The 22,225-nt window shown below is 44.4% G+C and overlaps 1 protein-coding gene across 3 annotated transcripts in view; it reads right to left on the reverse strand.

Moving 5' to 3' along the window:
* MTHFD1L (methylenetetrahydrofolate dehydrogenase (NADP+ dependent) 1 like) overlaps positions 1 to 22,225 on the reverse strand; it is a 232,082-nt gene that overhangs the window by 61,489 nt on the left and 148,368 nt on the right. For all 3 annotated transcript variants that reach the window (XM_050786245.1, XM_050786246.1, XM_050786247.1), the window contains exons 24-26: positions 22,009 to 22,186; positions 2,840 to 2,947; positions 298 to 450 (exon numbers count right to left, since the gene is read on the reverse strand). In XM_050786245.1, coding sequence (XP_050642202.1) covers positions 298 to 450; positions 2,840 to 2,947; positions 22,009 to 22,186 — 439 coding nt within the window. The remainder of the gene's footprint in view (positions 1 to 297; positions 451 to 2,839; positions 2,948 to 22,008; positions 22,187 to 22,225) is intronic.

The raw sequence follows: 22,225 nt of genomic DNA on the forward strand, positions 1-22,225 counted from the left end.
TACCGTTTAAATAACAGGCTGAATTCTCCCAAGTTATGTTCATACTTGCCTTAGGAAGGAAATTAGTATTATGACTCTAAAGATCCTGAGCACATGATCTAAAAAAAAGAAAAACCCAAACCACAATGGCAAAGGTAGGTGAGACAGAGTGTTTGGAAAAATAGCGAATACTGTACTATTAATTACTCCCTAATTCTCCCTCATCCATGATTTTTAAAGAGTGGGTGGAGCATAACGATTTGAGGCACCACGGCAGTGCAGAATGGGGCGGGTTTTTGGAAAATGTGACTCACTCACCGTTCCGACCAAAGGGTAAATGAACCCAGCGCCTATGCTGGCCCGGACATCACTGATAGGTAAGATGAAGTCCCTCGGCACACCTTTTTTGTCAGGTTCGTGAGACAGAGAAAGGTGGGTCTTTGCCATGCAGATGGGCAAATTTCCAAAACCCTGTAAGAAAGGAAAGAAAATGTGTTCACTGACGCAGATGTTAGTTTCCTGTGTTTTTCTGTTTGCACTTTATACAGTCTCGGCCAGCAATGGTATGCCGGCTCAGATTGAGGCACATGCAGGAACTGCCGGTTACTACTTGTTCATTGAAGAAGCAAGAAGGTGAGGATAAAAACTCATCTCCGTGGGATCACTGTTTAGCAGGTCAAGGGTGACTGTTGTTTATTTCGGAGGTTCTCTTTAAGAGAAGGCAGTGTTATGTGCATGTTTGGGGAAAGCACGGCTATTTTCAGGCAAAGCAGCGGCTGTAGAAACCACTTTCCAGGACTATTAATATCCGGGACCCAGCAAGGTAATCTGGAGAAAGGCTCCTCAACGAGGCTGTTAGTCATGTTGTTCACTCATTCTGGAGTCGGCCAGGAAGCAAAGGGCCCCTTTGTGTTGGTTTATGAATCATGGCTATTTGATCTGCGATTACATTATAAGAACTAAGATGAGGTCACTATTTAAGCTTCTTGTTTTTAAGGACCAAAGTCTATGTCTGACCCAGAGTCCCAAAGGTGAAAGAGCAGGAAGTCACATGTGGTGTCTCACAAAAAGGACAGTGTCCTCGAAGCCTGGTTCTGATTAAATGGCACATAGTGTTCCTTTAGAGGCTTTGCTAATTCATTGCAACCACATACTTGACACTAACTTTAAAAAAAAAATAAAAATAGAGATGGAGATTTTGCTATGTTGCCCAGAGTGGTCTCAAACTCCTGGCTTCAACTGACCCTCCTGCACTGGCCTCCCAAAGTGCTGGGATTACAGGTGTGAGCACCGTGCCCGGTTGACACAACTTTTAAGCAATGTTTCCTTGATAGACAGAGATAAAGGGAAAGAAATCTTTAGTGAAATTTTCATAAGACTTAGCCTAAAACTATTTGGAAGATCTTAGAGTCTTATCAACTCAGGGAGGACGTGGGCTTGGGGCCATTTTCTTTTTGAAATCTCCACTCTTCTATACTGATAAGAATTTTGCTGGGCGACAATCACAACTGCCTTTCAGAAATGGTGCCAGAATTTTGAATTTCAGACATGATTAAATATTGAAGTAATTTCTATGAACTAATAGACGTTTGCTAATGTAAAAATTTTGTCAGTAGGCATATTAAAAAGACACAAACAAAAACCAACCAATATGCCATAAACTGTCACCAGATTACTTCATAAAAGAAATGACATTGTAACACTGAAGGCAGAAAAGACTTAATATGAGAATAAATGATAGCCTTAAATATCAGTATTAAAAACTCATGGGAAGAAAAAAACCAAACCAACCTCATGAGAACGGCCTTACTTTACTTGGCTTATTGCACATGAATGAAAATTTCACCACAATGCCTGTGCACGGAGCAGTGCTTGGAAATCCTTTTGGTAAAGGATAAGCCAAGAACATACAGGGAAAATTCTCAGAAGTGAGAACTTTCTGAGTTGCTGACTATTTTACCAAACCTAGGAGAATAAATACCCTGGCTGGCAATGGTAGCATTTAACAAAATTTCAAATGGGTTTACAAGAAAGAATAAGGAGTTGGAGATTTGTTTTAAAGAAAAGGTCAACACACTACCTATCACGAAGCTCTTTAGCCAGCAGGCTCTTAAAGTGTTCTGACTTCTATCTATCTGGTTACGCCAAAGTAGGAGGGATACTCGAGGCATATGGTCCTTTTGGTGAAGGTGGCTGAGCCTCCTGGAATGGAGTTGATTGATCATGACTGTCACTGGACTAGATGGTGACGCATGCTGTCAGATCACAGCCACCTTCCCAGCTGCTTGCCTACTTGCCTTTGTCAGTGGCTAGAGGCAGAAGATGATGGAGCCTTCAACCTCAGTGGACAAGCTCAGTAAAAAGCCACTGAACTGCTTATGTAAGAAGAACACCAAATATTCCCATCTTTATAGGGTGCACTCCTATCTGCCTACCCCGGCACCATGCTAGCATTTTTAAGGTAGTAAGAGGCCTGCAAGGAAGAGGAAGCATTGCAATTCATCTAAATCTGACTCCGCAGCTATACTCCAAAGGATAGTTTCAACGTTCTGGGCTGAGTGGGAGGGATGAAAGATCACACATCACCTACAAACAGGGATACCACCCATATCAGACACATTTATAGTCACAGAAGTAAATGATGCGTGGATCAGAGGATGTATTTCTCACCATAAAGTTCTAAATATAGTCTAATATATCCGAAAGTAATATCCCGAGGATATTACTTTCATCTTTGTTAACCATAAAATAGATTAAGCAAAGGGTAGCTAGTGAGACAAGTACAAATACTCAAGTCAAGTTGAGTATTCTGAGAGCCTACGGTGGATTTTTTCTTTTCCCCTAAAAGTACAACTTTTACCTGTTGAGTGTAACGATCTATTTTGGCTTGTGCCTCAGGAGAGAGTTCAATATCTTTGGCTCCATAGACAGCCTGGGCAATGGTTCTTATCTTGTCCACAACTGGAAGCTGGAGAAACACAAATTATAACAAAATCGTATAAGTTTAATGTGGTTAAAGATTTTTTTTAAAGTTTAGTGAGATTTTCTGTAATTGCTTAAAATTCTCTATCAGGGTACCCCCTCAGCAACTACAGGATTCCTAGCAAACGCTCTTTTTCCCTTTTAGCATCCTAAAGCAATGAAATTTTCAGTGTCAGAAATAGATCAGATGTCAACTAGCAAATAAACCTTAGGTGTTCAGGCAGTTTAGAGGCAGCTTATCTAGTTGTAACCATTTTTATCCATTGTCGCATTTAAAAAAATGTAGTTTACTATAATTTTTCTTTCTTTCTTTCTTTTTTTTAGACAGTATAACTCTGTCACCTAGGCTGGAGTGCAGTGGCACAATCTCAGCTCACTGCAGCCTCAACCTCCCAGGCTCAAGTGATCCTCCCATCTCAGCCTCCTGAGTATCTGGGACTACAGGGATGCACCACGACTCCAAGCTAATTTTGTTGTCTTTTTTTTTTTTGCATTTGTTTGTAGAGACTGGGTTTCACCATGTTGCCCAGGCTGGTCTTGAACTCCTGGACTCAAGCAACCTGCCCACCTTGGCCTCCCAAAGTACTGGGATTACAGGCATAAGCCATCACGCCTGGCCTGTTTACTATAATTTTTAAATAATCATATATGTTAGGACTGGAGCCTCCCAACGAAATTGTGAGTGCCAGTTTTTAAGTGGGTCTGAATACGGGTTCACAGTATTGCTACAGAAAAAGTAGCAATACTAAAAACAAGTATTTTTTCGTGAGCAGTAATGGATTGAGATTTTAACATAAATGCTGATGTGATCAAACACCATATTGGAAAATCAGAGGTTGAACCCACTGTCACTTTAGCAAATTATGAGAAATCATGTGGCATGGAAGAAACGTGAGAAGACTAGATACAGGCAAATAAGTGTGTTGGGGGAGATGATTTCCATAATGTTAGACTGAAGACTTGGACACAGACTACTGGTAGCATACAGCAAGGGATCTTCAGAAACAAGAATGATTCATTAGGAAAGGAATCTTCTACAGATAAAGTAATTCTAAATTTAAGAAATACGTTTGGCAAAATTATCCACAATCTTTCTGTGGGTAAAAAAGCCTATGTGGCCAGGTGCGGTGGCTCACACCTGTAATCCCAGCACTTTGGGAGGCTGAGGTGGGCGGATCACTTGAGGTCAGGCGTTCAAGATCAGTGTGGCCAACACGGTGAAACCCCGTCTCTGCTGAAAATACAAAAATCAGCTGGGTGTGGCAGCTCACGTCTCTAATCCCAGCTACTCAGGAAGCTGAGGCAGGAGAATCGCTTGACTCTGGGAGGTGGAGGTTGCAGTGAGCCGAGATCGCGCCACTGCACTTCAGGCCTGGGTGACAGAGCAAAACTCTGTCTCAAAAAAAAAAAAAAAAAAAAAAAAAAAGCACATGCATGATGCAATTAGTGGATTTACTGTTTGGTGAACAACTGCTGAACCAAATGCTGATGGAACAGATGTGAACCAAGGGGAAGTCTCCTGTGGTATGCCTCAAGGACTTCGCTTGACAACAGCAAATGTCATATTTGTATGAAATACTGTTGATACAAGAGTTACCCAAGAGAAAATAAATAAAAGCCAGCACTCTTCCCCTCCCAACCCTGATAGCACCCAAAACTGCTTTAAAACGTGTTTTTCATTACTACAGTTTTTATTACTGTAGAGGTGTTCTGTGGTCTGGAACTTAAATATTGAATGTTCTAACAAATAAAAAGAAATGAAGGTGCAAGCCTTATAACCTTTCACTGAGGGACATAAAAAGAGTCTGAGTCAATGGAGAAAAATAGTTTGCTCGTGGATGAGGAGACTTAATACTGTACAGACGTCACTTCTCTGAAACTTACTCAGTTCGATGCAAGTCCAATAAAAATCCCAAGCTCATTTGTGGTTACTTGGCCTATTAGTTCTAAAACTTACAATAAAGGGTTGATGTGGTTTGGATGTTGGTCCCTCCAAATCTCACGGTGAAATGTAATCCTCAGTGTTGGAGGTGGGGCCCGGTGGCAGGTGTTTGGATCATGGGGGCGGATCCTTCATGAATGGCTTGGTGCTGTCCTCATGATAATGAGTGAGTTCTCACTCTGAGTTCTCGAGAGATCTGCTTGTTAGCACCTCCCACCCCCTCTCTTGCTCCCGCTCTTGCCATGTGATGCACTGGCTCCCCCTTTGCCTTCTGCCCTGAGTGGAAGCTTCCTGAGGCCCTCACCAGAAGCCCAGCAGATGTTGGTGCCATGCTTGTACAGCCTTCAGAACCATGAGCCAAAATAAATGACTTTTCTTTATCCATTAAACAGTCTCAGGGATTCCTTTATAGTAACTTGAGAGTGAACTAACACAGGGTAATGGCATAAATAGTCAGATAACTGGCATACATAGTCAGATAACTTTAAAAATAAACAAAACCGGAAGAACAAAGAAACAGGACTCTTCTACTAGCTATCAATCATACCCCAAAACTATGCTAATAAATTCCATGGGTATTGGCACAAGTATAGACAAATTAATCAATGGCAAAGAAGAAAGAACCCACAAACACACCTCAGCATGTGCAAGATAGCATATGATAGAGGTGACACAAATCAACAGAGAAAGGCTGACTACCATCTGACTTTTGGCTGGAGAGAAATAAAATTAGATTCCTACCACATACCAGGCCTCCAAATAAACCCAATATGGAACAAAGGCATAAACTTGAAAGTTCTAACTCTAAATGTTGGAAGAAAACAGTGGGAACTCTATTATCCTGAAGTAGAGAAAGATTTCTTAAACGAGGTAACAACAGAATAACCCATAAAGGAAATGATATATAGATTTCACTGCAGCAAAATTTAAAACTTGTTTTAAGAAGACATTATAAACAAGGTCAAGAAATAAGAGACAGACTGGGAGAAGATACATGCAAATATTTATAAAGTCAAAAGATTAGTAATCTTCAAAGACCAACCTTTGTTAAAACTCTCTGAGCTTTCTAAGATCTATCCCAAAGGCCACCTCCTCCACGAAGCCTTCATGGATGACCCTTAGGCACATGTGAGCATCCTCTTCTTTGACATCTAGATGCCCTTGAGGTGCTCCTACCCGCAGCTTCAGAGGACAGGGGTTCACTGGGGCCTGACTGTGAGGGGCTGCCAGCAAAAGCTCATGCACTCTTGGGGTGTGTGAGTGGAGCCCGAGTGTGTGAACAGTCACACAGACTCAGCAGCACCGCACTGACACCGAAATCTCTTGGAGGGCAAGGGGCCTTTTGTAAACCATGCCATATGAAAAATCGAAAGGAGGGCAGAATGTGAACCAAGGGACCAACGTTAGAAGGAAGTAGTTGTTTTGAGTGCAGTGTTTAAGGAAGAATATAATAACCAGAGCTCTCTCACTTAGCAGTGACCTGTCCTTGCCTGGAGGGTTCTATAAAAGCTGAATATGGTGCCAGGAATGTTGTACAAAGAGTTACTGCCTAAGTGCAAAGTTGAGGCTGGGTTAGAGAGAGAAATGTAAGGGTAACTTTTTCTAAAATTTATTTTTGGTAGAGATGGGGTCTCACCATGTTGCCCAGGCTGGTCTCAAACTCCCGGCCTCAAGCAATTTTCCCACATTGACCTCCCAGGTTGCTGGGATTATAGGTGTACTCTGCATAGGCAACTTCTAATGTAAGAGATTCAATGTTCATATTAGCTGAAGAATGAAGAATGGCTATAAACTCTTTAAGGCTTGGGACCATCTCTTATGTACCTAGAGGCAGCCCCTGGAATATATACAAGGCCCTCAATATACAGTTGAACAAATGAATATTTCTATATTTCCTATTGACTAAGCTTGGGTTCCATGTGGTTCAATAGTCACACAAGCTGATAAGAAAATTCAGGTGTTGATGTGCTGCAGGTAACAGCGGAGAAGACGTTTTCCATGAATCTTAGATCATGAACAACCTGTGTTGCTGGGCACTCAAGGGCTTGCTGCCAACATTGTACTGAAACTAACATGAGCTCCTCCGCTGGTCAACCAATGCCTGGCAAGGAGCAACCTTTTTAAGAAATAAAAGTTGGTGGGACGCTGGAAGATACTTCTTGCAGGAAAGAAGACACAAGGCAAGCCCAAGGACCATGCTTTGTCAGAAGTCAGCTCTCAGAAGGGTGTGCTCCCCAGGCAGTAGAACAGCAGTTCTGGGAAGCAGGCAATGTTCCGGTTGCATGCAGTCTGTGGCCTGCACCTACCTCAGCGCGGCCACTCCAACCCTCCATGGGATCTGCACAAAGGAGCTTGGTGGCTATGTGAGGTAGGAGGGCTCAGAGAGAATGCAGCCTCTCCTTATGTGTGGTTAAATCATATAACCTCCCTGAATTTGTTTCCTCATTTCTAAGATGAGGATGTGAATACTTCAGTATACATCACTGTACTGCACACATTGAATCAGTGTAAAACGCAAGCACGTTGCAAATGTCATGCTATACAAATCTTAAGTAATGTTATTATGGAGTGAGAATGGTAGGGAGGACTGAAAGAATTACATTTTGCTTGGAAGTACAGCAAAACAAGATACTGTTACTCATAACACATTTAATGAACAGAAAAATGCATTCTTTACTGAACTCTAGATCATAATTCAAAAATAAAGAGTGTGATTTTTCTGTTAAGATAATAATTTAAAAAACTCACATGGGAGCAAAGTAATAGCAAATGAATGACTAGTGAATAAATTAATGCAAGTGGGTGGCCGATTTGTTATTTAAAATTTTCTTTTTTGATACAGAGACTCACTCTGTCACCCAGGCTGGAGTGGAATGGTGAGATCTTAGCTGACTGCAACCTCCACCTCCTGGGTTCAAGCGATTATCCTGCCTCAGCCTCCCAAGTGGCTGGGATTACAGGCATGTGCCACCACGCCCGGCTAATTTTGTATTTTTAGTAGAGACAGGGTTTCACCATGTTGGTCAGGCTGGTCTTGAACTCCTGACCTCAGGTGATCTGCCCGCCTCGGCCTCCCAAAGTGTTGGGATTACAGGCGTGAGCCACTGTGCCCGGCATGATTTGCTAAACTTGAAAATGTTTTACAAGAAATATACATATGTGTGTGTACATATATATGTCTGTGTATATATATGTATATACATATGGGTGTGTGTATATATATGTGTGTATATATGTGTGTATATTTATACATATTTATGTATATATATATAAATATATATATATTTATTTAAGACAGAGTCTCGCTGATGCCCAGGCTGGGAGTGTAGTGGTACAAAATCTTGGCTCACGGTAACCTCTGCCTTCTGGGTCAAGCAATTCTCCCTTCCTCAGCCTCCCGAGCAGCTGGGATTACAGGCTCCCACCACCATGCCCGGCTGATTTTTGTATTTTTAGTAGAGACGGGGTTTCACCATGTTGGCCAGGCTGGTCTCCAACTCCTGACCTCAGGTGATCTGCCTGCCTTGGCCTCTCAAAGTGCTGGGATTTCAAGTGTGAGCCACTGTGTCTGGCCTAAAATACATATTTTTAAGAACTTTAATTTTAGTAAAATACACATAACATGTAATTTACCATCTTCTTTTCTTTTTTTGTGACCCAGGGTCTCATTCTGGAGTTCAGTGGTGTGATCACAGCTCACTGCAGCCTCAACCTCCGGGGCTCAAGTAATACTCCTACCTCAGCATACGGCGTAGCTAGGACTACAGGTGCATGCCACCGGCTAATTTCTAAAATTTTTGTAGAGATGGGGGTCTTGCTGTGTTGCCCAGGCTGGTCTTGAACTCCTGGGCTCAAGCGATCTGCCTGCCTCGGACTTCCAAAGTGCTGGGATTACAGCCGCAAGCTACCATGCCTGGCCTAATTTACCATTTTAGCCATTCCTAAGTGTGCAATTCAGCAATGTAAAGTCCATTTATGGTGTTGGGCAACCAACTTCCAGAACTCTTTGTATTTAGCAAAATTGAAACTCTACCCATAAAGTAGCAGCTTTCCATGCCCCTCCCCTCGGCCCCTGACAACCACCATTCTACTTCCTGTCTATGAATCTGACTGCCCTAGACCCCCTACAAGCGGAGTCAAGCAGTATCTGTCCTTCCGTGTCTGGAGTATTTCATTTAGCATAATGCCCTCAAGTTTCATCCGTGTGATAGGAGGTGTCCTTCCCAAGGCTGAATAATGTTCCATAGTATGTGTGTGCCATATTTAGCTGATCCCTGCTGACAGACAAGGGGGTTCCCACCCTTCAGCTACTGGGAACAATGCTGCTATGAACAGGGCTGCACGAGTACCTGCTTGAGTCCCTGCTTTCAACGCTTTTGGGCATAAGGCAATGTATATTTTTTTGTTAACAACTAAACTTTCTTCCTTTCCAATGTTTATTGGAAAGTGTTTTGGGAATTCCAAGGAGGTGCCAGGCTGACTGTGTGAGCTGAGTAGTCGTGGTTTACTTCCTGTAGGACAAGTGCGACCACCCACACGTGACGGTACTGTGAGGGGCCAGTAGTACGAATGAATCCCAACAGGGCGGCCCTGCTTCCCTGCCTCAACCTCACTGCCAGGGCTGTGTGCTTCCCAGCAGGCACTGCTATCTATCCAGCCCCACAGCTTCCCAGCACTCAGCACTTCTGATGCCTGGCCTCAGCCTCGCCACCACTGTAATAGATGAAGGTGCATCCTGGCAGCTTCCAGGGGTAGGATACTGCTTCCTGGGACCTGAAGAGAATGCACTGTCTAGAACCTGAGCTACAATCCTGCAGCCACGTGCTGAATAAAGTGCTTCAACTCACAGCTCCAAAGCCCATGGCCAAAGTGCCATTTGTAGTCTTGGGACTCCTGCTACAATTTTTGTTTTTCACTCACAAGTACAAATAAGGAAATAAAAATATCTCAGTTAACATATCTTTTGAGTTTAGTGTAAATACTAAAATCTGCTCTGATAAGGTCCTTCCCCTTGCATGCAATCTATTTATATTGTGTTAGCAGGCAAGGAACTTCCTATGGTTAATCTGCTTGATTTGGGGGAGAAGTGTAATCTTTAAAGAAAAAAAAAAAAAAAACAAGCTCAGCCCAAAGGTCTTGATCTGAACTTGATATTCACTGGTGCTTCTCTGTGGTAAATGATAGCTTTTATAAACAAATAGAATGGCCAAACAATTTATGACTGTTCATGTGTTAATTATTGCTGGCTTTCTCTTGGTTCTGTAAATATTGACTAATATATTTACTTGCCACATTGTGCCTTGGAGAGTGGTCTGCATGAAGTAGGATCCCACAGGCATCTGCTAAGTGACCAAATAACCACCTACGAAGTCCTTTCAAGATGTCAGGGCGTGGTTCTAGAGCTTCAGGGACTTTGTGTACAAAGAACTTCTGATGGACTGGGGATAATGAGACACAGTAAACAACTATGACAGAAGAGAGTGTGCAGTCAAGACTGTATAAACATACTATTAAAGTCAAGAGGTCACAGGTTGCAAAGGGAGGCATGAAAATCAGCAGAAGCTGACAAGACATTAAAAAAGAGCTGGAATAGTGCATTAAAGAAAGGACAGGAGGCTGGGTGCAGTGACTCATGCCTGTAATCCCAGCACTTTGGTAGGCCGAGGTGGGCAGATCATGAGGTCAAGAGACGGAGACCATCCTGGCCAACATGGTGAAACCCCATCTCTATTGAAAAAAACACAAAAATTAGCTGGGAGTGGTGGCGCGTGCCTGTAGTCTCAGCTACTTGGGAGGGTGAGGCAGGAGAATCGCTTGAACACGGGAGGTGGAGGTTGCAGTGAGCCAAGATCATGCCACTGCACTCCAGCCTGGTGACAGAGCAAGACTCTGTCTCAAAGAAAAAAAAAAAGATAGGACAGGAAAAATGTCAATAGGCAAAGAAGGGAAAGAAAGGCAGAAGCCAAGGTGAAATGGTGTCAAACACAGGGCTGAGTGGGGACACAGTGAATATTCTGTCTATATTATGCACAGCTGTTTAACATATTAGCTACTTCAAAAGGCTGGTGTGTACACTTGTATCTTTGGTCATTTTTGAACTAACATTATGTTAAATCTTCATATTCACCAAAAAATGTAACCCTCTTCGTACTCTATACTAATTCCTTTCCAAACTTCTTAAACACGTATTTCGGAAACCGAAATACTCTAGAACAGAGCTGTGCACTGCCACTTCCATCACAATGGAAGATGTATCGTGTGTTCACTGGCTTCATGTGGCTATTAAAAGCATTGGAAGTGGGACTGGAGCAATCCAGAAACTGAACTCTCAATCTTAGCCACGTGGGATATTGGGCAGTACAGCTCTAGAAAATAACCGCGACCAATGGTTATACTGGTGGCACAGTCTCTCGCACAGAGCAGGCACAACATAAACACTAGCTGGGTGACTCCACGAAGAAATAGTAGAGGATTTGGTGACCTTCATGCTTTAGTAAATTCATTTTGTAGGTGTGGTGGACCGGGGTCCTAGAAGCTAAGTCACTCAGTCAGACAGTATAGCCTTCTTGGAAAGGCTCTGGAAATGCTCACTAGAATTCTTCAATTAAATTATTGAAGTCCTGCTTTTTAGTGGAATAAAACTGTTCTGTACATTCTAGGAAAGCCGTTACATTTTAAAATAATTTTTTGGTGACAAAAAATGGACAAAAGAAAATGAAATGGAACAAAAGTTTAAAAATGAACTGTTAGAAATAAAGATCCATGAAGGCTTTACACTGTAGTAGGGATGTCTCATCTTACTTAGAGGCCAAATTCTGAAGTCAGCAACCCTGAAAAATCTTTTAGAAGACCCATGAAAACACTATATAATACTCCATTCTCAATACCCTGGCGTCTCTTAATGAGGCCCCGCTGTTGTTGAAGTATTGGAACACACTGCCATTTCTTCAGCCCTGCACCAAATGAAGTCATTGGCATGCATCGGGGGCCACAGTGAATGAAAAATACATGGTTCTTTCCTTTCACCAAGGCCACAGAGTTGAATTCACATGGGTTAAATCTTCCTACGCTGTGATATCAGCAAAGTGTATTCCAAGGCCCGTAAAACATGTGAAGAGAAGGATCAATTAATAAACTCGTACGTTGAATAGACATTTCCGGATACACAGTAATTATTTCCATTTGTATTTTGTATCTTAAATGAAGCATAAATTTTAAATGATCTACAAATACAGTTTGGCAAGCAGCCTTTCCTGTACTTCAAATTAAAGTACAACATGAAGCTGTCGATATTAATTTATACTGACCACACCACACTAGGTGCAAGGGCTTGCATTACCAGCACCACCTGGAGTCCTGGGAGCGGCTCTGCCCTTGCTACTGAGAACAACAGGCCCCTGTATCGCTGACACAAAGCATGTCCTTGGCTGGAAACCAGCACATCTGAGCTACGTGCCGACTTCCACGAGCCTGCTCAGTGGGCATGGAGCCCTGTGGGCTTGCTGGCCCTGAGCAACAGGTTCACTCTGAAGACGCCTACATGTAGAGAATCTCATCCTCCTACAGCAAACCTGGGGTGCGGTGAGGGTAACCGGACTCTGGGAAATGGAAGAAAGGCTCGCCGCTAGAAAAGCTGCATTTCTCCACATGAAATAGTAAGAAATTCACATGGGTAATCTTTTATTACTCTCAAATAGAACAGTGCAGCAATGCCAAAAAACGGAATATATGGGAATAAGTGATTTTAAAGATCGCATCTCACCCAAAAGAGGGGAAAGGGCTGACTGGTTCGAGCACTCTGCTGGACCCAGGAACACTCATGTACAGTGTTTTGTTTTGCTTCCTTTGAGACAGAGTCTTGTTCTGTTGCCCAGGCTCAAAAAAAAACAAAAACAAAAACAAACCAGGCCAGGCACGATGGTGTGCAGTGGCATGTTCTCCGCCCACTGCAACCTCCACATGCCAGGTTCAAGTGATTCTTGGGCCTCAGTCTCCAGAGTAGCTGGAATTACAGGCATGCACCACGATGCCCGGCTCATTTTTGTATTTTTATTACAGATGGGGTTTTGCCACATTGGCCAGGCTGGTCTCTAACTCCTGACTTCAAGTGATCTGCCCGCCTCAGCCTCTCAAAGGATTGGGATTACAGGAGGGAGCCATCGTGCCTGGCCTGTTTTTTTTTTTGTTTTTGAGCCTGGCTCCGTTGCTCGGGCCGGAATGCAGTGGGGGTGATCTTGGCTCACTGCAACCTCTGCCTCCCAGGCTCAAGCGATCCTCCCACCTCAGCCTCCTGAGTAGCTGAGACTACGGGGCATGTGCCACTATGCCTGGCTAATTTTAAAAATATTTTTAGTAGAGACAGGATCTGCCATGTCACCCAGGTTAGTCTTGAACTCCTAGATTCAAGCGATCCTCCTACCTTGGCCTCCCTAAATGCTAGGATTACAGGCATGAGCCACCGCCCCTGGCCATGCACAGTGTTCTCATGATGCAGCTGCTCATTCCTCTTCTACAAATCTGACTTAGGAACATCAATGTGTTGTAAGAGCAAAATGAATGAACACAGGTGCAACGCTGGTTCCGTGTTCACGTTCAAGGAGCCCTTGTACTTTACTCAAAACATCGCCCCCCAACCTCCGAGAGACTGGGGAGACTGAAAGCCTGTGCTGTTTGAGTGTTTTTTTTCCCTAAACCCTAAGGTCGTAGTTTTCTCTCTCTCTTAAGTGGTCCATTAGTGTGGTACCTTAATGTTTGTTCCTGTGATCATATTTAATGTTCCTCATGAGCTTGCTTTTAGATGAGAAAGTGGACACTCTCTCCATTGCAATGGTCTCATCTGATCTAAATTTAAGTCAGAAAGCCTGGGGAGGGACGGAGTGAGTGGTAGAAGGCAGCCGGCCAACATGTAGTGTGACTTTGATAGTTCATCATTTTACCTTCTCTCATAATTTCAGATGAAATAATGCATTGCTAGAAACTTCCATCATAGTGACAATCATTTTGCATGCTAGAAGACAGCTTTCAATGACACTACAGGGATTCTTGTGACATGTGCAAGTGTATTAAATACAGGCCACTGTTTTTTTCGCATTGTGTGCTATTTCAACCATCGAGGAAAGAAAGCTGGGGCAGGCTTTGCCAGAATCACACAGGGATGAGTGGGATGCTTTGAGAAGGTGGAGCCCGTGCTCACGACAGGTGCAGATCCCTCGAAACTGTCTCACACAGCTGAACGACGTGCCTGGCAGGCTGGGAGGTGGGTTATATACTGCAGGCCAGCAGACGTTTCATAGAGAATCTAGAAGCCAGTGTTGGAGAAGCATCTAGATTTGAGAGGGATCTAAGTGTTTACAGAAGGTCTGGTCAAGCAGGAGGTATCTGGGGCTGGGTGCCGTGGCTCATGCCTGCAATCCCAGCACTTTGAGAGGCTGAGGCAGACAGATCACTTGAGGTCAGGAGTTCGAGACCAGCCCAGCCAACATGGTGAGACCCTGCCTCTACTAAAAATACAAAAATTTGCTGGGCATGGTGGCCCACACCTGTAATCCCAGCTACTAAGGAGGCTGAGGCAGGAGAATCGCTTGAAACCGGGAGGTGCAGGTTGCAGTGAGTCGAGATTTCGCCAGTGCACTCCACCCTGGGTGACAGAGCCAGACTCTGCCAAACAAAACAAAACAAAACAAAAAAACCGCAAACGTAAAGAAAGCAGGAGGTATCTGGAAATTTGGGGTTGGATCATGGAAAGGAGGCCAGGGGAGAAGAGGCTTATGGGAGGCTTGTTGAAGCCGTTCACACACTGGACGATCAAAGGCTGTTTAAAGGCAGCTCAATCATAATTAAGAAAGCAGAATATTAAAGAGCATGGGGGGAGAAACAGGTTTATGAGTGAGATACATAACTGACTGGAAAATTTAAGGAACAGCTTTCCACAGAACACTCCAAACATTCTAATGCACAACAAGAGGAGAAGAGAGCGCTGAAGAAAGGGCTATGGGCTCAGGCTGAGATGGGAGGGAGAGCCAGAGGAGGTCAAAGGCCCTGAGGGGGAGACAGCTTTTCCAGGGACAAGGACAACCAAAAGAAGGGACAGCCTTTCAACCTAGAGTGTGTTTCTTCCTTCTAATTACTGTGAAATGTAAAAGCCAACAGAGATGTGCATCAATACCTTTTAAGTTTTAAGATCCTATTAATTAAACCCTATATGTACAATGTGAATGTACTTAATGCCACAGACTATACATGTAAAAATGATTACCGGGGAAATTGTATGTTATACATATTTTTACCACAATGGAAGATTCCCCCACTGTATATCCATAGATATGCATTTTTTAAATGTTTATTTCAATGTGGAGGCTCGGGTTGCAAATGCTCCAAGTCCATGTAAAGGATAGCTCCCACACCCCACCAACAACTGGTGTAGGTTCCAGCTGGCATTTTCAAAACGTAGAAAATAATTTCTTAAGAACCAACCAGAAAAACAGTAACAACAAACATCCTGCCTTAAAAAAGACCAGCAGAGGAGGAAACACCCCTGGCCATCTGGGCAGGGAGAGTGTGAAGTTCAGAAGTCAGCAGAGCTGGCTGCGGCTCCAGCCTGTCTTCGTGGTGTGTTTTGGTCTTCCTTCATCCAGCCCCCACTGGGATCAAGAGAATGGCTCCACGCAAGGAACAGGAAAGACCTTTTAATAAAAACAAACACTATCCTGTCTTGCTGTCAAGGCTATACCTCAAAATGTTTGCAAGGCTAGAGGAAGGATACAGGGATGATTTTCAACCTTAACTCCTCATTTAACAAACAATATTCAGACTGAAGGCCAAGCTGACTTCTCGGGGTCATACCTCCTTCTATGCAAAAATGACTGACGTTTTATGGTATCACTAAGGGCTCCCAATTCTCATGGAGAAAGAAAAATGCCAATGCCTTGGTTTAGTTTAGTAGTGCTTTAGGAGACTTGGCTTCTAATTCCTGGTTTTAACTCAGTGCAAAATAAACCAATCTTGAAGTTTGACAAAATTACCTTGAGTTACAGGAGAATTGTTGAAGGTGAATTCAGGAGGCCCACTCTCTTTCGAAAGCGAACATGACAGGAGGAAGAGCTAGCACTGACTGACTGCTTCCCCCCCCCCCGCCTTTTTTTTTTGAGACGGAGTCTCGCTCTGCCAACCAGGCTGGAGTGCAGTGGCGCGATCTCGGCTCACTGCAAGCTCCGCCTCCTGGGTTCACGCTGTTCTCCCTGCCTCAGCCTCCCAGGCAGCTGGGACTACAGGCGCCGCCACCATGCCCGGCTAATTTTTTGTATCTTTAGCAGAGATGGGGTTTCACCGTGTTAATCAGGATGGTCTTGATCTCCTGATGTGGTGATCCACCCGCCTCGGCCTCCCAAAGTGCTGGGATTACAGGCGTGAGCCACCATGCCTGGACTTTTTTTTTTCTTTTTGAGACAGAGTCTAACTCTGTTGCCCAAGCTGGTGTGCAGTGGTGTGATCTCAGCTCACTGCAACCTCCACCTCCCAGGTTCAAGCGATTCTCCTGCCTCAGCCTCCCGAGTAGCTGGGACTACAGGCACGTAACACCACACCTGTCTAGTTTTTATATTTTTAGTAGAGATGGGGTTTCACCATGTTTCCCGGGCTAGTCTCGAACTCCTGGCCTCAGGTGATCCACCCACCCAGCCTTCATTGCCTGCTTTCTATGTTCCAGCATTCTACTCTGGGGCATTTCATTTGGGTCTCACAGCAACTTGGTGAAGTTGGTGTCACTGTCAGACACCATTGTACAAATGAGGATGCTGAGGCTGGAGAGATTAGTCAGTTTCCCCAAAATGCGTCCATAGTAGGAGGCCTCCTCAAGGTTTAAACTGAATTTACATGATCCCAAAGCTTTAGCCTGTTAGCTCTATGTAATATGTTCCTTCTCCTATCAAGTATCCATTTCTTATGGACAAGTCCATCACCTTCCCATCTATAATGCAGAGTTGAGCCCACACAGCAGATGGAATGTGCAGAGGCAAGCCTGGAAGAATGTATGGAGGAGGGATTTCTTAGCTAATAAAGTGCGCATGTAGATTAGTGTTTCTTTCAGTCATCATATTTCCCTGCGTCCCTGCAGACATGGAGATATTCTATTAGTGAACGATAAAGATATAATTGTCAAAAGTCACATTAGAAGAGGAAAATTCAAAGAGAAGATGATTTTGAGGGGGACTTTTAACAGTTCTTAAAAGGGATTGCAATCACCCTCAAGAGTCGAGAGGAAATGAGCCACTGTAATTCAAGTTTAAACACATTCATTTTCACACAATAAAACTTCTTCTGAGCAATTAGTCTACTACACCTTATTCCATATTTTTCAATCTTTATTCTAAATTATTCATTGCTGCCTCCACCCGGTACCGTAATTAAAAGTTGCCTACTCTTGAGTGAGAAGTTACTCTGGCAAAAAGAGATGCCAAATCGTTCTCTAGACAGCAGTTGCTGCTGAAGTCAGTTTTCTAAAAAGTTCAGCAGAGACTCCCAAGTCAGAAGTGCAGCCTGTTTCTCCCTTTACCTGTAAGCTCGCCATCAGGAAGTCCAGCACGGTGCTGTCTGGCTGCACAGCGCCTCTGAGAGCCAGGTGTCCCACTCTCTCCAGCGGAACCACTCTAGTGGGGTTCTGAGACAATTTCTACTTCACACTCAAATGCAGTCATGCCCTGGACTCTAGCACTATTTTCCATTACCCTAAATCATCTCCGGTGTTTTCCTTCCACACAACTGGGGTGGAGAAAGAACAGCCCACAAGATGCCATCAGTCTTGTACTGAATACATTCTTGGGGATATAAAGTCTGGGGAGACACCAAGGGGCACACAGAAACCCAGTTTGCTTTGAGAAGCAAAGGTGGGAGAGTGCCATATGCAAAGCACTTACAGCTTCTTTCTCCTGTAGAGCAATGCCACACCTTTCTCACTGCCCAGCACCCAAGGGTTGGTTGTGAGGGTGTGGGGCTGTGGGGGAGGTAAGAAAGGGCTTCCAGAAAACCATTACTTAGTTACTAAAGTTTTACCAGCACCAACCAATGCAAGAAATCAGGGGGAAAGAAGGCTTGAGCTCCATTACTGACTGCACCATTGAATTCAGATTTTTACATGGTGACAAGACCGTAAATGGTCTTAGAGGATCTAAATCTTGCCAGTGTGAGGAACATAGCTAACAGGCAGACAGTACAAAGAGAGCCAGCAGCAGCAGCAGCTCTTTTCATGAACCGTCATGCTGCAGTAGGCTGGGAGGCTGATTATCTAACAAATAATTATGCAGCTCAAATCGAATTTCTGTTACAAGAAGAGCAAGAAGTGTGTTGGCAAAGGAGGCAGGGATACTGGCCTTGAGGTCACCTATCAAATAGAGGACTTTAGACCACATTATTATTAAACATTTTCCTCCTTTCAGAGGAGAGCTGACATTTTAGCAGCATTATCTCCATGAAGAATGGGAATGCAGAAAAAAAAAAAAAAATAATAATTGAAATATCAGTGGAAAGGAAAAGGGTTCATCTTAGGGTTAGTGCATGTCTGAGACAGCGTAACTCAGAAGCATTTCTCCTGATTACTGACCTCTTTTTCACCTGGGCTGTTTTCCTTGAAAAGAGCCACACTTCATGAAATCATTCATGAAAATAACTGCTTTTGCTACGTAGAGTTGGGTGGTTCATGATCAGATGGCAAGATGGTCTGAGGCACACTCAACAGCAGGATCTGGGGGTGACTCTCCCTACAGTGGTTTATGTAGAAAGGCCCTGGCATGTGCCAAGGGTTGTAGGCACCCTGGCGAGCCTTACTCAGGACCAAGGAACAGGAACCCAGGGTCTCCTTGGCCACCCGCCATCTGAGTTGGCTTCAATGCCTGACTTGCCCACAGCAGGGCTACATCTATTTTGCGCTGAACGCCTCTAGGTCTGAGAACTCAAACTTCCAACTGGAACATTTTTCTTTTCACTCATCCAAAATCTTCTCTCTCAATTGATCTCTACCACCTCTGTAGTCCAGAATATTCTAGTTCCTCATTCACAAAATGGCCTCATAAAAATGACAAACCTTTTCTGAGCTAGCCTCCAATTCATTCCCTGTGTCCTTCCTTCCATGAACACTGACTGCGTGCTGGTGATGATGTCCCCTGTGTGGCATGGAGTCTATGCCTGTGCCCATCACTGTCACCCTTCCTCTTCAGGAGGGTCACTCAGTCACTGTTCCCTTTAACTATGTCTCCCCCCAGACCTCCAATACACACACACTTTTGAGCACAGTACTTAGCTCTGAAGAACAGAGCAGGATGATGACCTCAACCATCTGGACATTCTTTCTCCCAGCTCTTCCTCTTCCTAGCTATGGGACACTGAGCAGTTGACTTAGTTTCTTTGTGCTTTAGTTTTCTTGTATGTAAAATGGGAAGATATCACCAGTTCTCACCTAAGAGGGATGTTAGGACCACAGAGGTGAACATGTGCAAAGCGCCCATATACCTGCACACAAACAACTCCTTAAAAGCAGGAGCTGGGGTAATATTAAATATTGATACATCAGCCCCACGCTCTCACCACTGTGACTCCAGGCTTATCAACAACGCTGCTAAGCTCTTGCTTCACTGATTTCTTCTTCAACTTATGCTACTGATTTATGCCACCGAACAGGAAAGAAGAGTGACACACCAATGGAATATGTGAGGGATGAAAGAACAGGAGAAGCAGCAACCAGCTTGAAGCCTGGGCGCCCCACAATCACGCACTACCCCTGAAGACAAATCCATCAGCCAGAACCGGAGCCACAAAATTCAGAATGGAGATGTCAGAGGGCTGCAAAGACAGACTATCTGAGGAGGAGAGTAAGCCCTGGGAAGCTCAGGTCTGACTGAACCATCAACATGTGCTTAAAAATATCCTGGAGGACCCAGCAGTCCCACTTCTGGGAATACATTTCCAATTGAATTGAAAACACGGTATTGAAGGGATATTTGTACATATGCCATAAACAAGCATGCCCATACAGCATTACTTACAATAGCTGAGAGGGGGAGCAAGTGTCCATCCACAGATGGATAAAGAAACAAAATGTGGGATATCCAAAGAATGGGAGTGTATTCAGCCCGAAAAAGAAAGGAAATCCTGGCCGGGAGTGGTGGCTCACACCTGTAATCCCAGCACTGTGGGAGGCTGAGGCAGGTGGATCACGAGGTCAGGAGTTTGAGACCAGCCTGACCAACAGGGTGAAACCCTGTCTCTGCTAAAAATACAAAAATTAGCCAGGCGTGGTGGTGCATGTCTGTAATCCCAACTACTCGGGAGGCTGAGGCAGGAGAATCGCTTGAACCCCAGAGCAGAAGGTTGCGATGAGCTGAGATGGTGCCATTGCACTCCAGCCTGGGCAACAAAAGCGAAACTCCATCTCAAAAAAATAAAAAAAAAAAAAAGGAAATTCTGACACGCTACAACATGCAGGCACATTATGCTAAGTGAAATAAGCCAGCCACAGTATGATGCTACTTACATGAGGTCCCTAGAGTTGTTACATTCATAGAAACGAAGGAGAATGGTGGCTGGCAGGGGCTGTGGGGAGGGGCATGGGGAGTTGTTCAGTGGGTACAGTTTCAGTTTTGCAAGATGAAAAGCATTCTGGAGACTGGCTGCACAACAATGTGAATGTACTTACCACTACTGATGTGCACTTAAAAATGGTTAAGATGGGCTGGGTGCGGTGGCTCATGCCTGTAATCCCAGCACTCTGGGAGGCTGAGGCAGGCGGACTGCTGGAGCTCAGGAGTTCGAGACCAGCCTGGCCAACATGGTGAAACCCTAGCTCTACTAAAATAAAAAAGAAATTAGCCAGGCATGGCGGCGTGTGCCTGTATTCCCAGCTACTCAGGAGGCTGAGGCAGGAGAATTGCTTGAACCCGGGAGGCGGTGGTTGCAGTGAGCCGAGATCGCGCCACTGCATTCCAGCCTGGGCAACAGAGCAAAGTTCTATCTCCCAAAAAAAAAAAAAAAAAGGCTAAGATAGTAAATTTTGTTATATATATTTTACCACAATGAAAAAATATACATACATATATATATGTATATATACACATACATACACTAGATTATAGTTCAATAAAACCACAAGAGAAAAGAACCATAACAGGAATGAACAAGCAGAGGCCAGGTGTGGTGGCTCACGACTGTAATCCCAACACTTTGGGAGGCCAAGGCAGGTGAACCATGAGGTCAGGAGTTCGAGACCAGCCTGTCCTAGATGGTGAAACCCCATCTCTACTAAAAATACAAAAAATTAGCCGGGCATGGTGGTAGGTGCCTGTAATCCCAGCTACTCAGGAGGTTGAGGCAGAGAATTGCTTGAACCTGGGAGGCAGAGGTTGCAGTGAGCCAAGATTGCGCCACTGTACTCCAGCCTGAGCAACAGAGTAAGACTCTGTATCAAAAAAAAAAAAAAAAAAAAAGAGAAATGAACAAGGAAAATACCTCCCATGGTTTCCCAAGCCTGGCGAAATTGCTCTTGTTCCTGTGCAACTCCTGAAGGTGTCAGCTGTCAAATCCTGTTCACTAAAGTACCTCTTCACTTAGGCCTGTGATTTGGGAGTCTTCAAAAGCACAGGCTTTGGGATAAGGAGCTAGGGTCTGCACTTGGAAATGTGACTTTGTGGCTTAAACTCTTCTACCTTCTTGTTTGTTTGTTTGAGACAGGGTCTCACTCTGTCGCCCAGGCTGGAGTGCAGTGGTGTGATCTCAATCTTGGCTCACTGCAGCCTCCACCTCCTGGGTTCAAGCAATTCTCCTACCTCAGCCTCCCGAGTAGCTGGGACTATAGGTGTATGCCACCATGCCCCCCTAATTTTTGTATTTTTAGTAGAGATGGGGTTTCTCTATGTTGGCCAGGCTGATCTCACACTCCTGACCTCAAGTGATCTGCCTGCCCTAGCCTCCCAAAGTGCTGGGATTACAGGCGTGAGCCACTGCACCCGGCCTACACTCTTCTATCTTTAGTTTGCTTATCTGCAGGGTTGTGGCGATAACTGAATGGGACAATCCATGCTAAGGTGTAAGAAATGTGAGCCATTGTTTTTACTAGATCTTACCTGAACATCATACAGGAACTGGAATCGGCTTCTTTTACTCGCAGCCTCTCTCACAGCCCGAGCCAAGTCCACCGACCCCTTTCCACCAACCGACCAGTGATAGCAGGGGACTGCATCAAAGGCACCAGCCCGCTTTGCAAGCTCACACACCAAGTCAATCTCAGCGCGGGTGTCGGTCCTGGTGAAGAAAATGTTTGTGGTTTTGCATCTGTATCCA

Source organism: Macaca thibetana, chromosome 4 (genome assembly GCF_024542745.1).
Source record: "Macaca thibetana thibetana isolate TM-01 chromosome 4, ASM2454274v1, whole genome shotgun sequence".
In the NCBI taxonomy this organism is placed as follows: Eukaryota; Metazoa; Chordata; class Mammalia; order Primates; family Cercopithecidae; genus Macaca; species Macaca thibetana.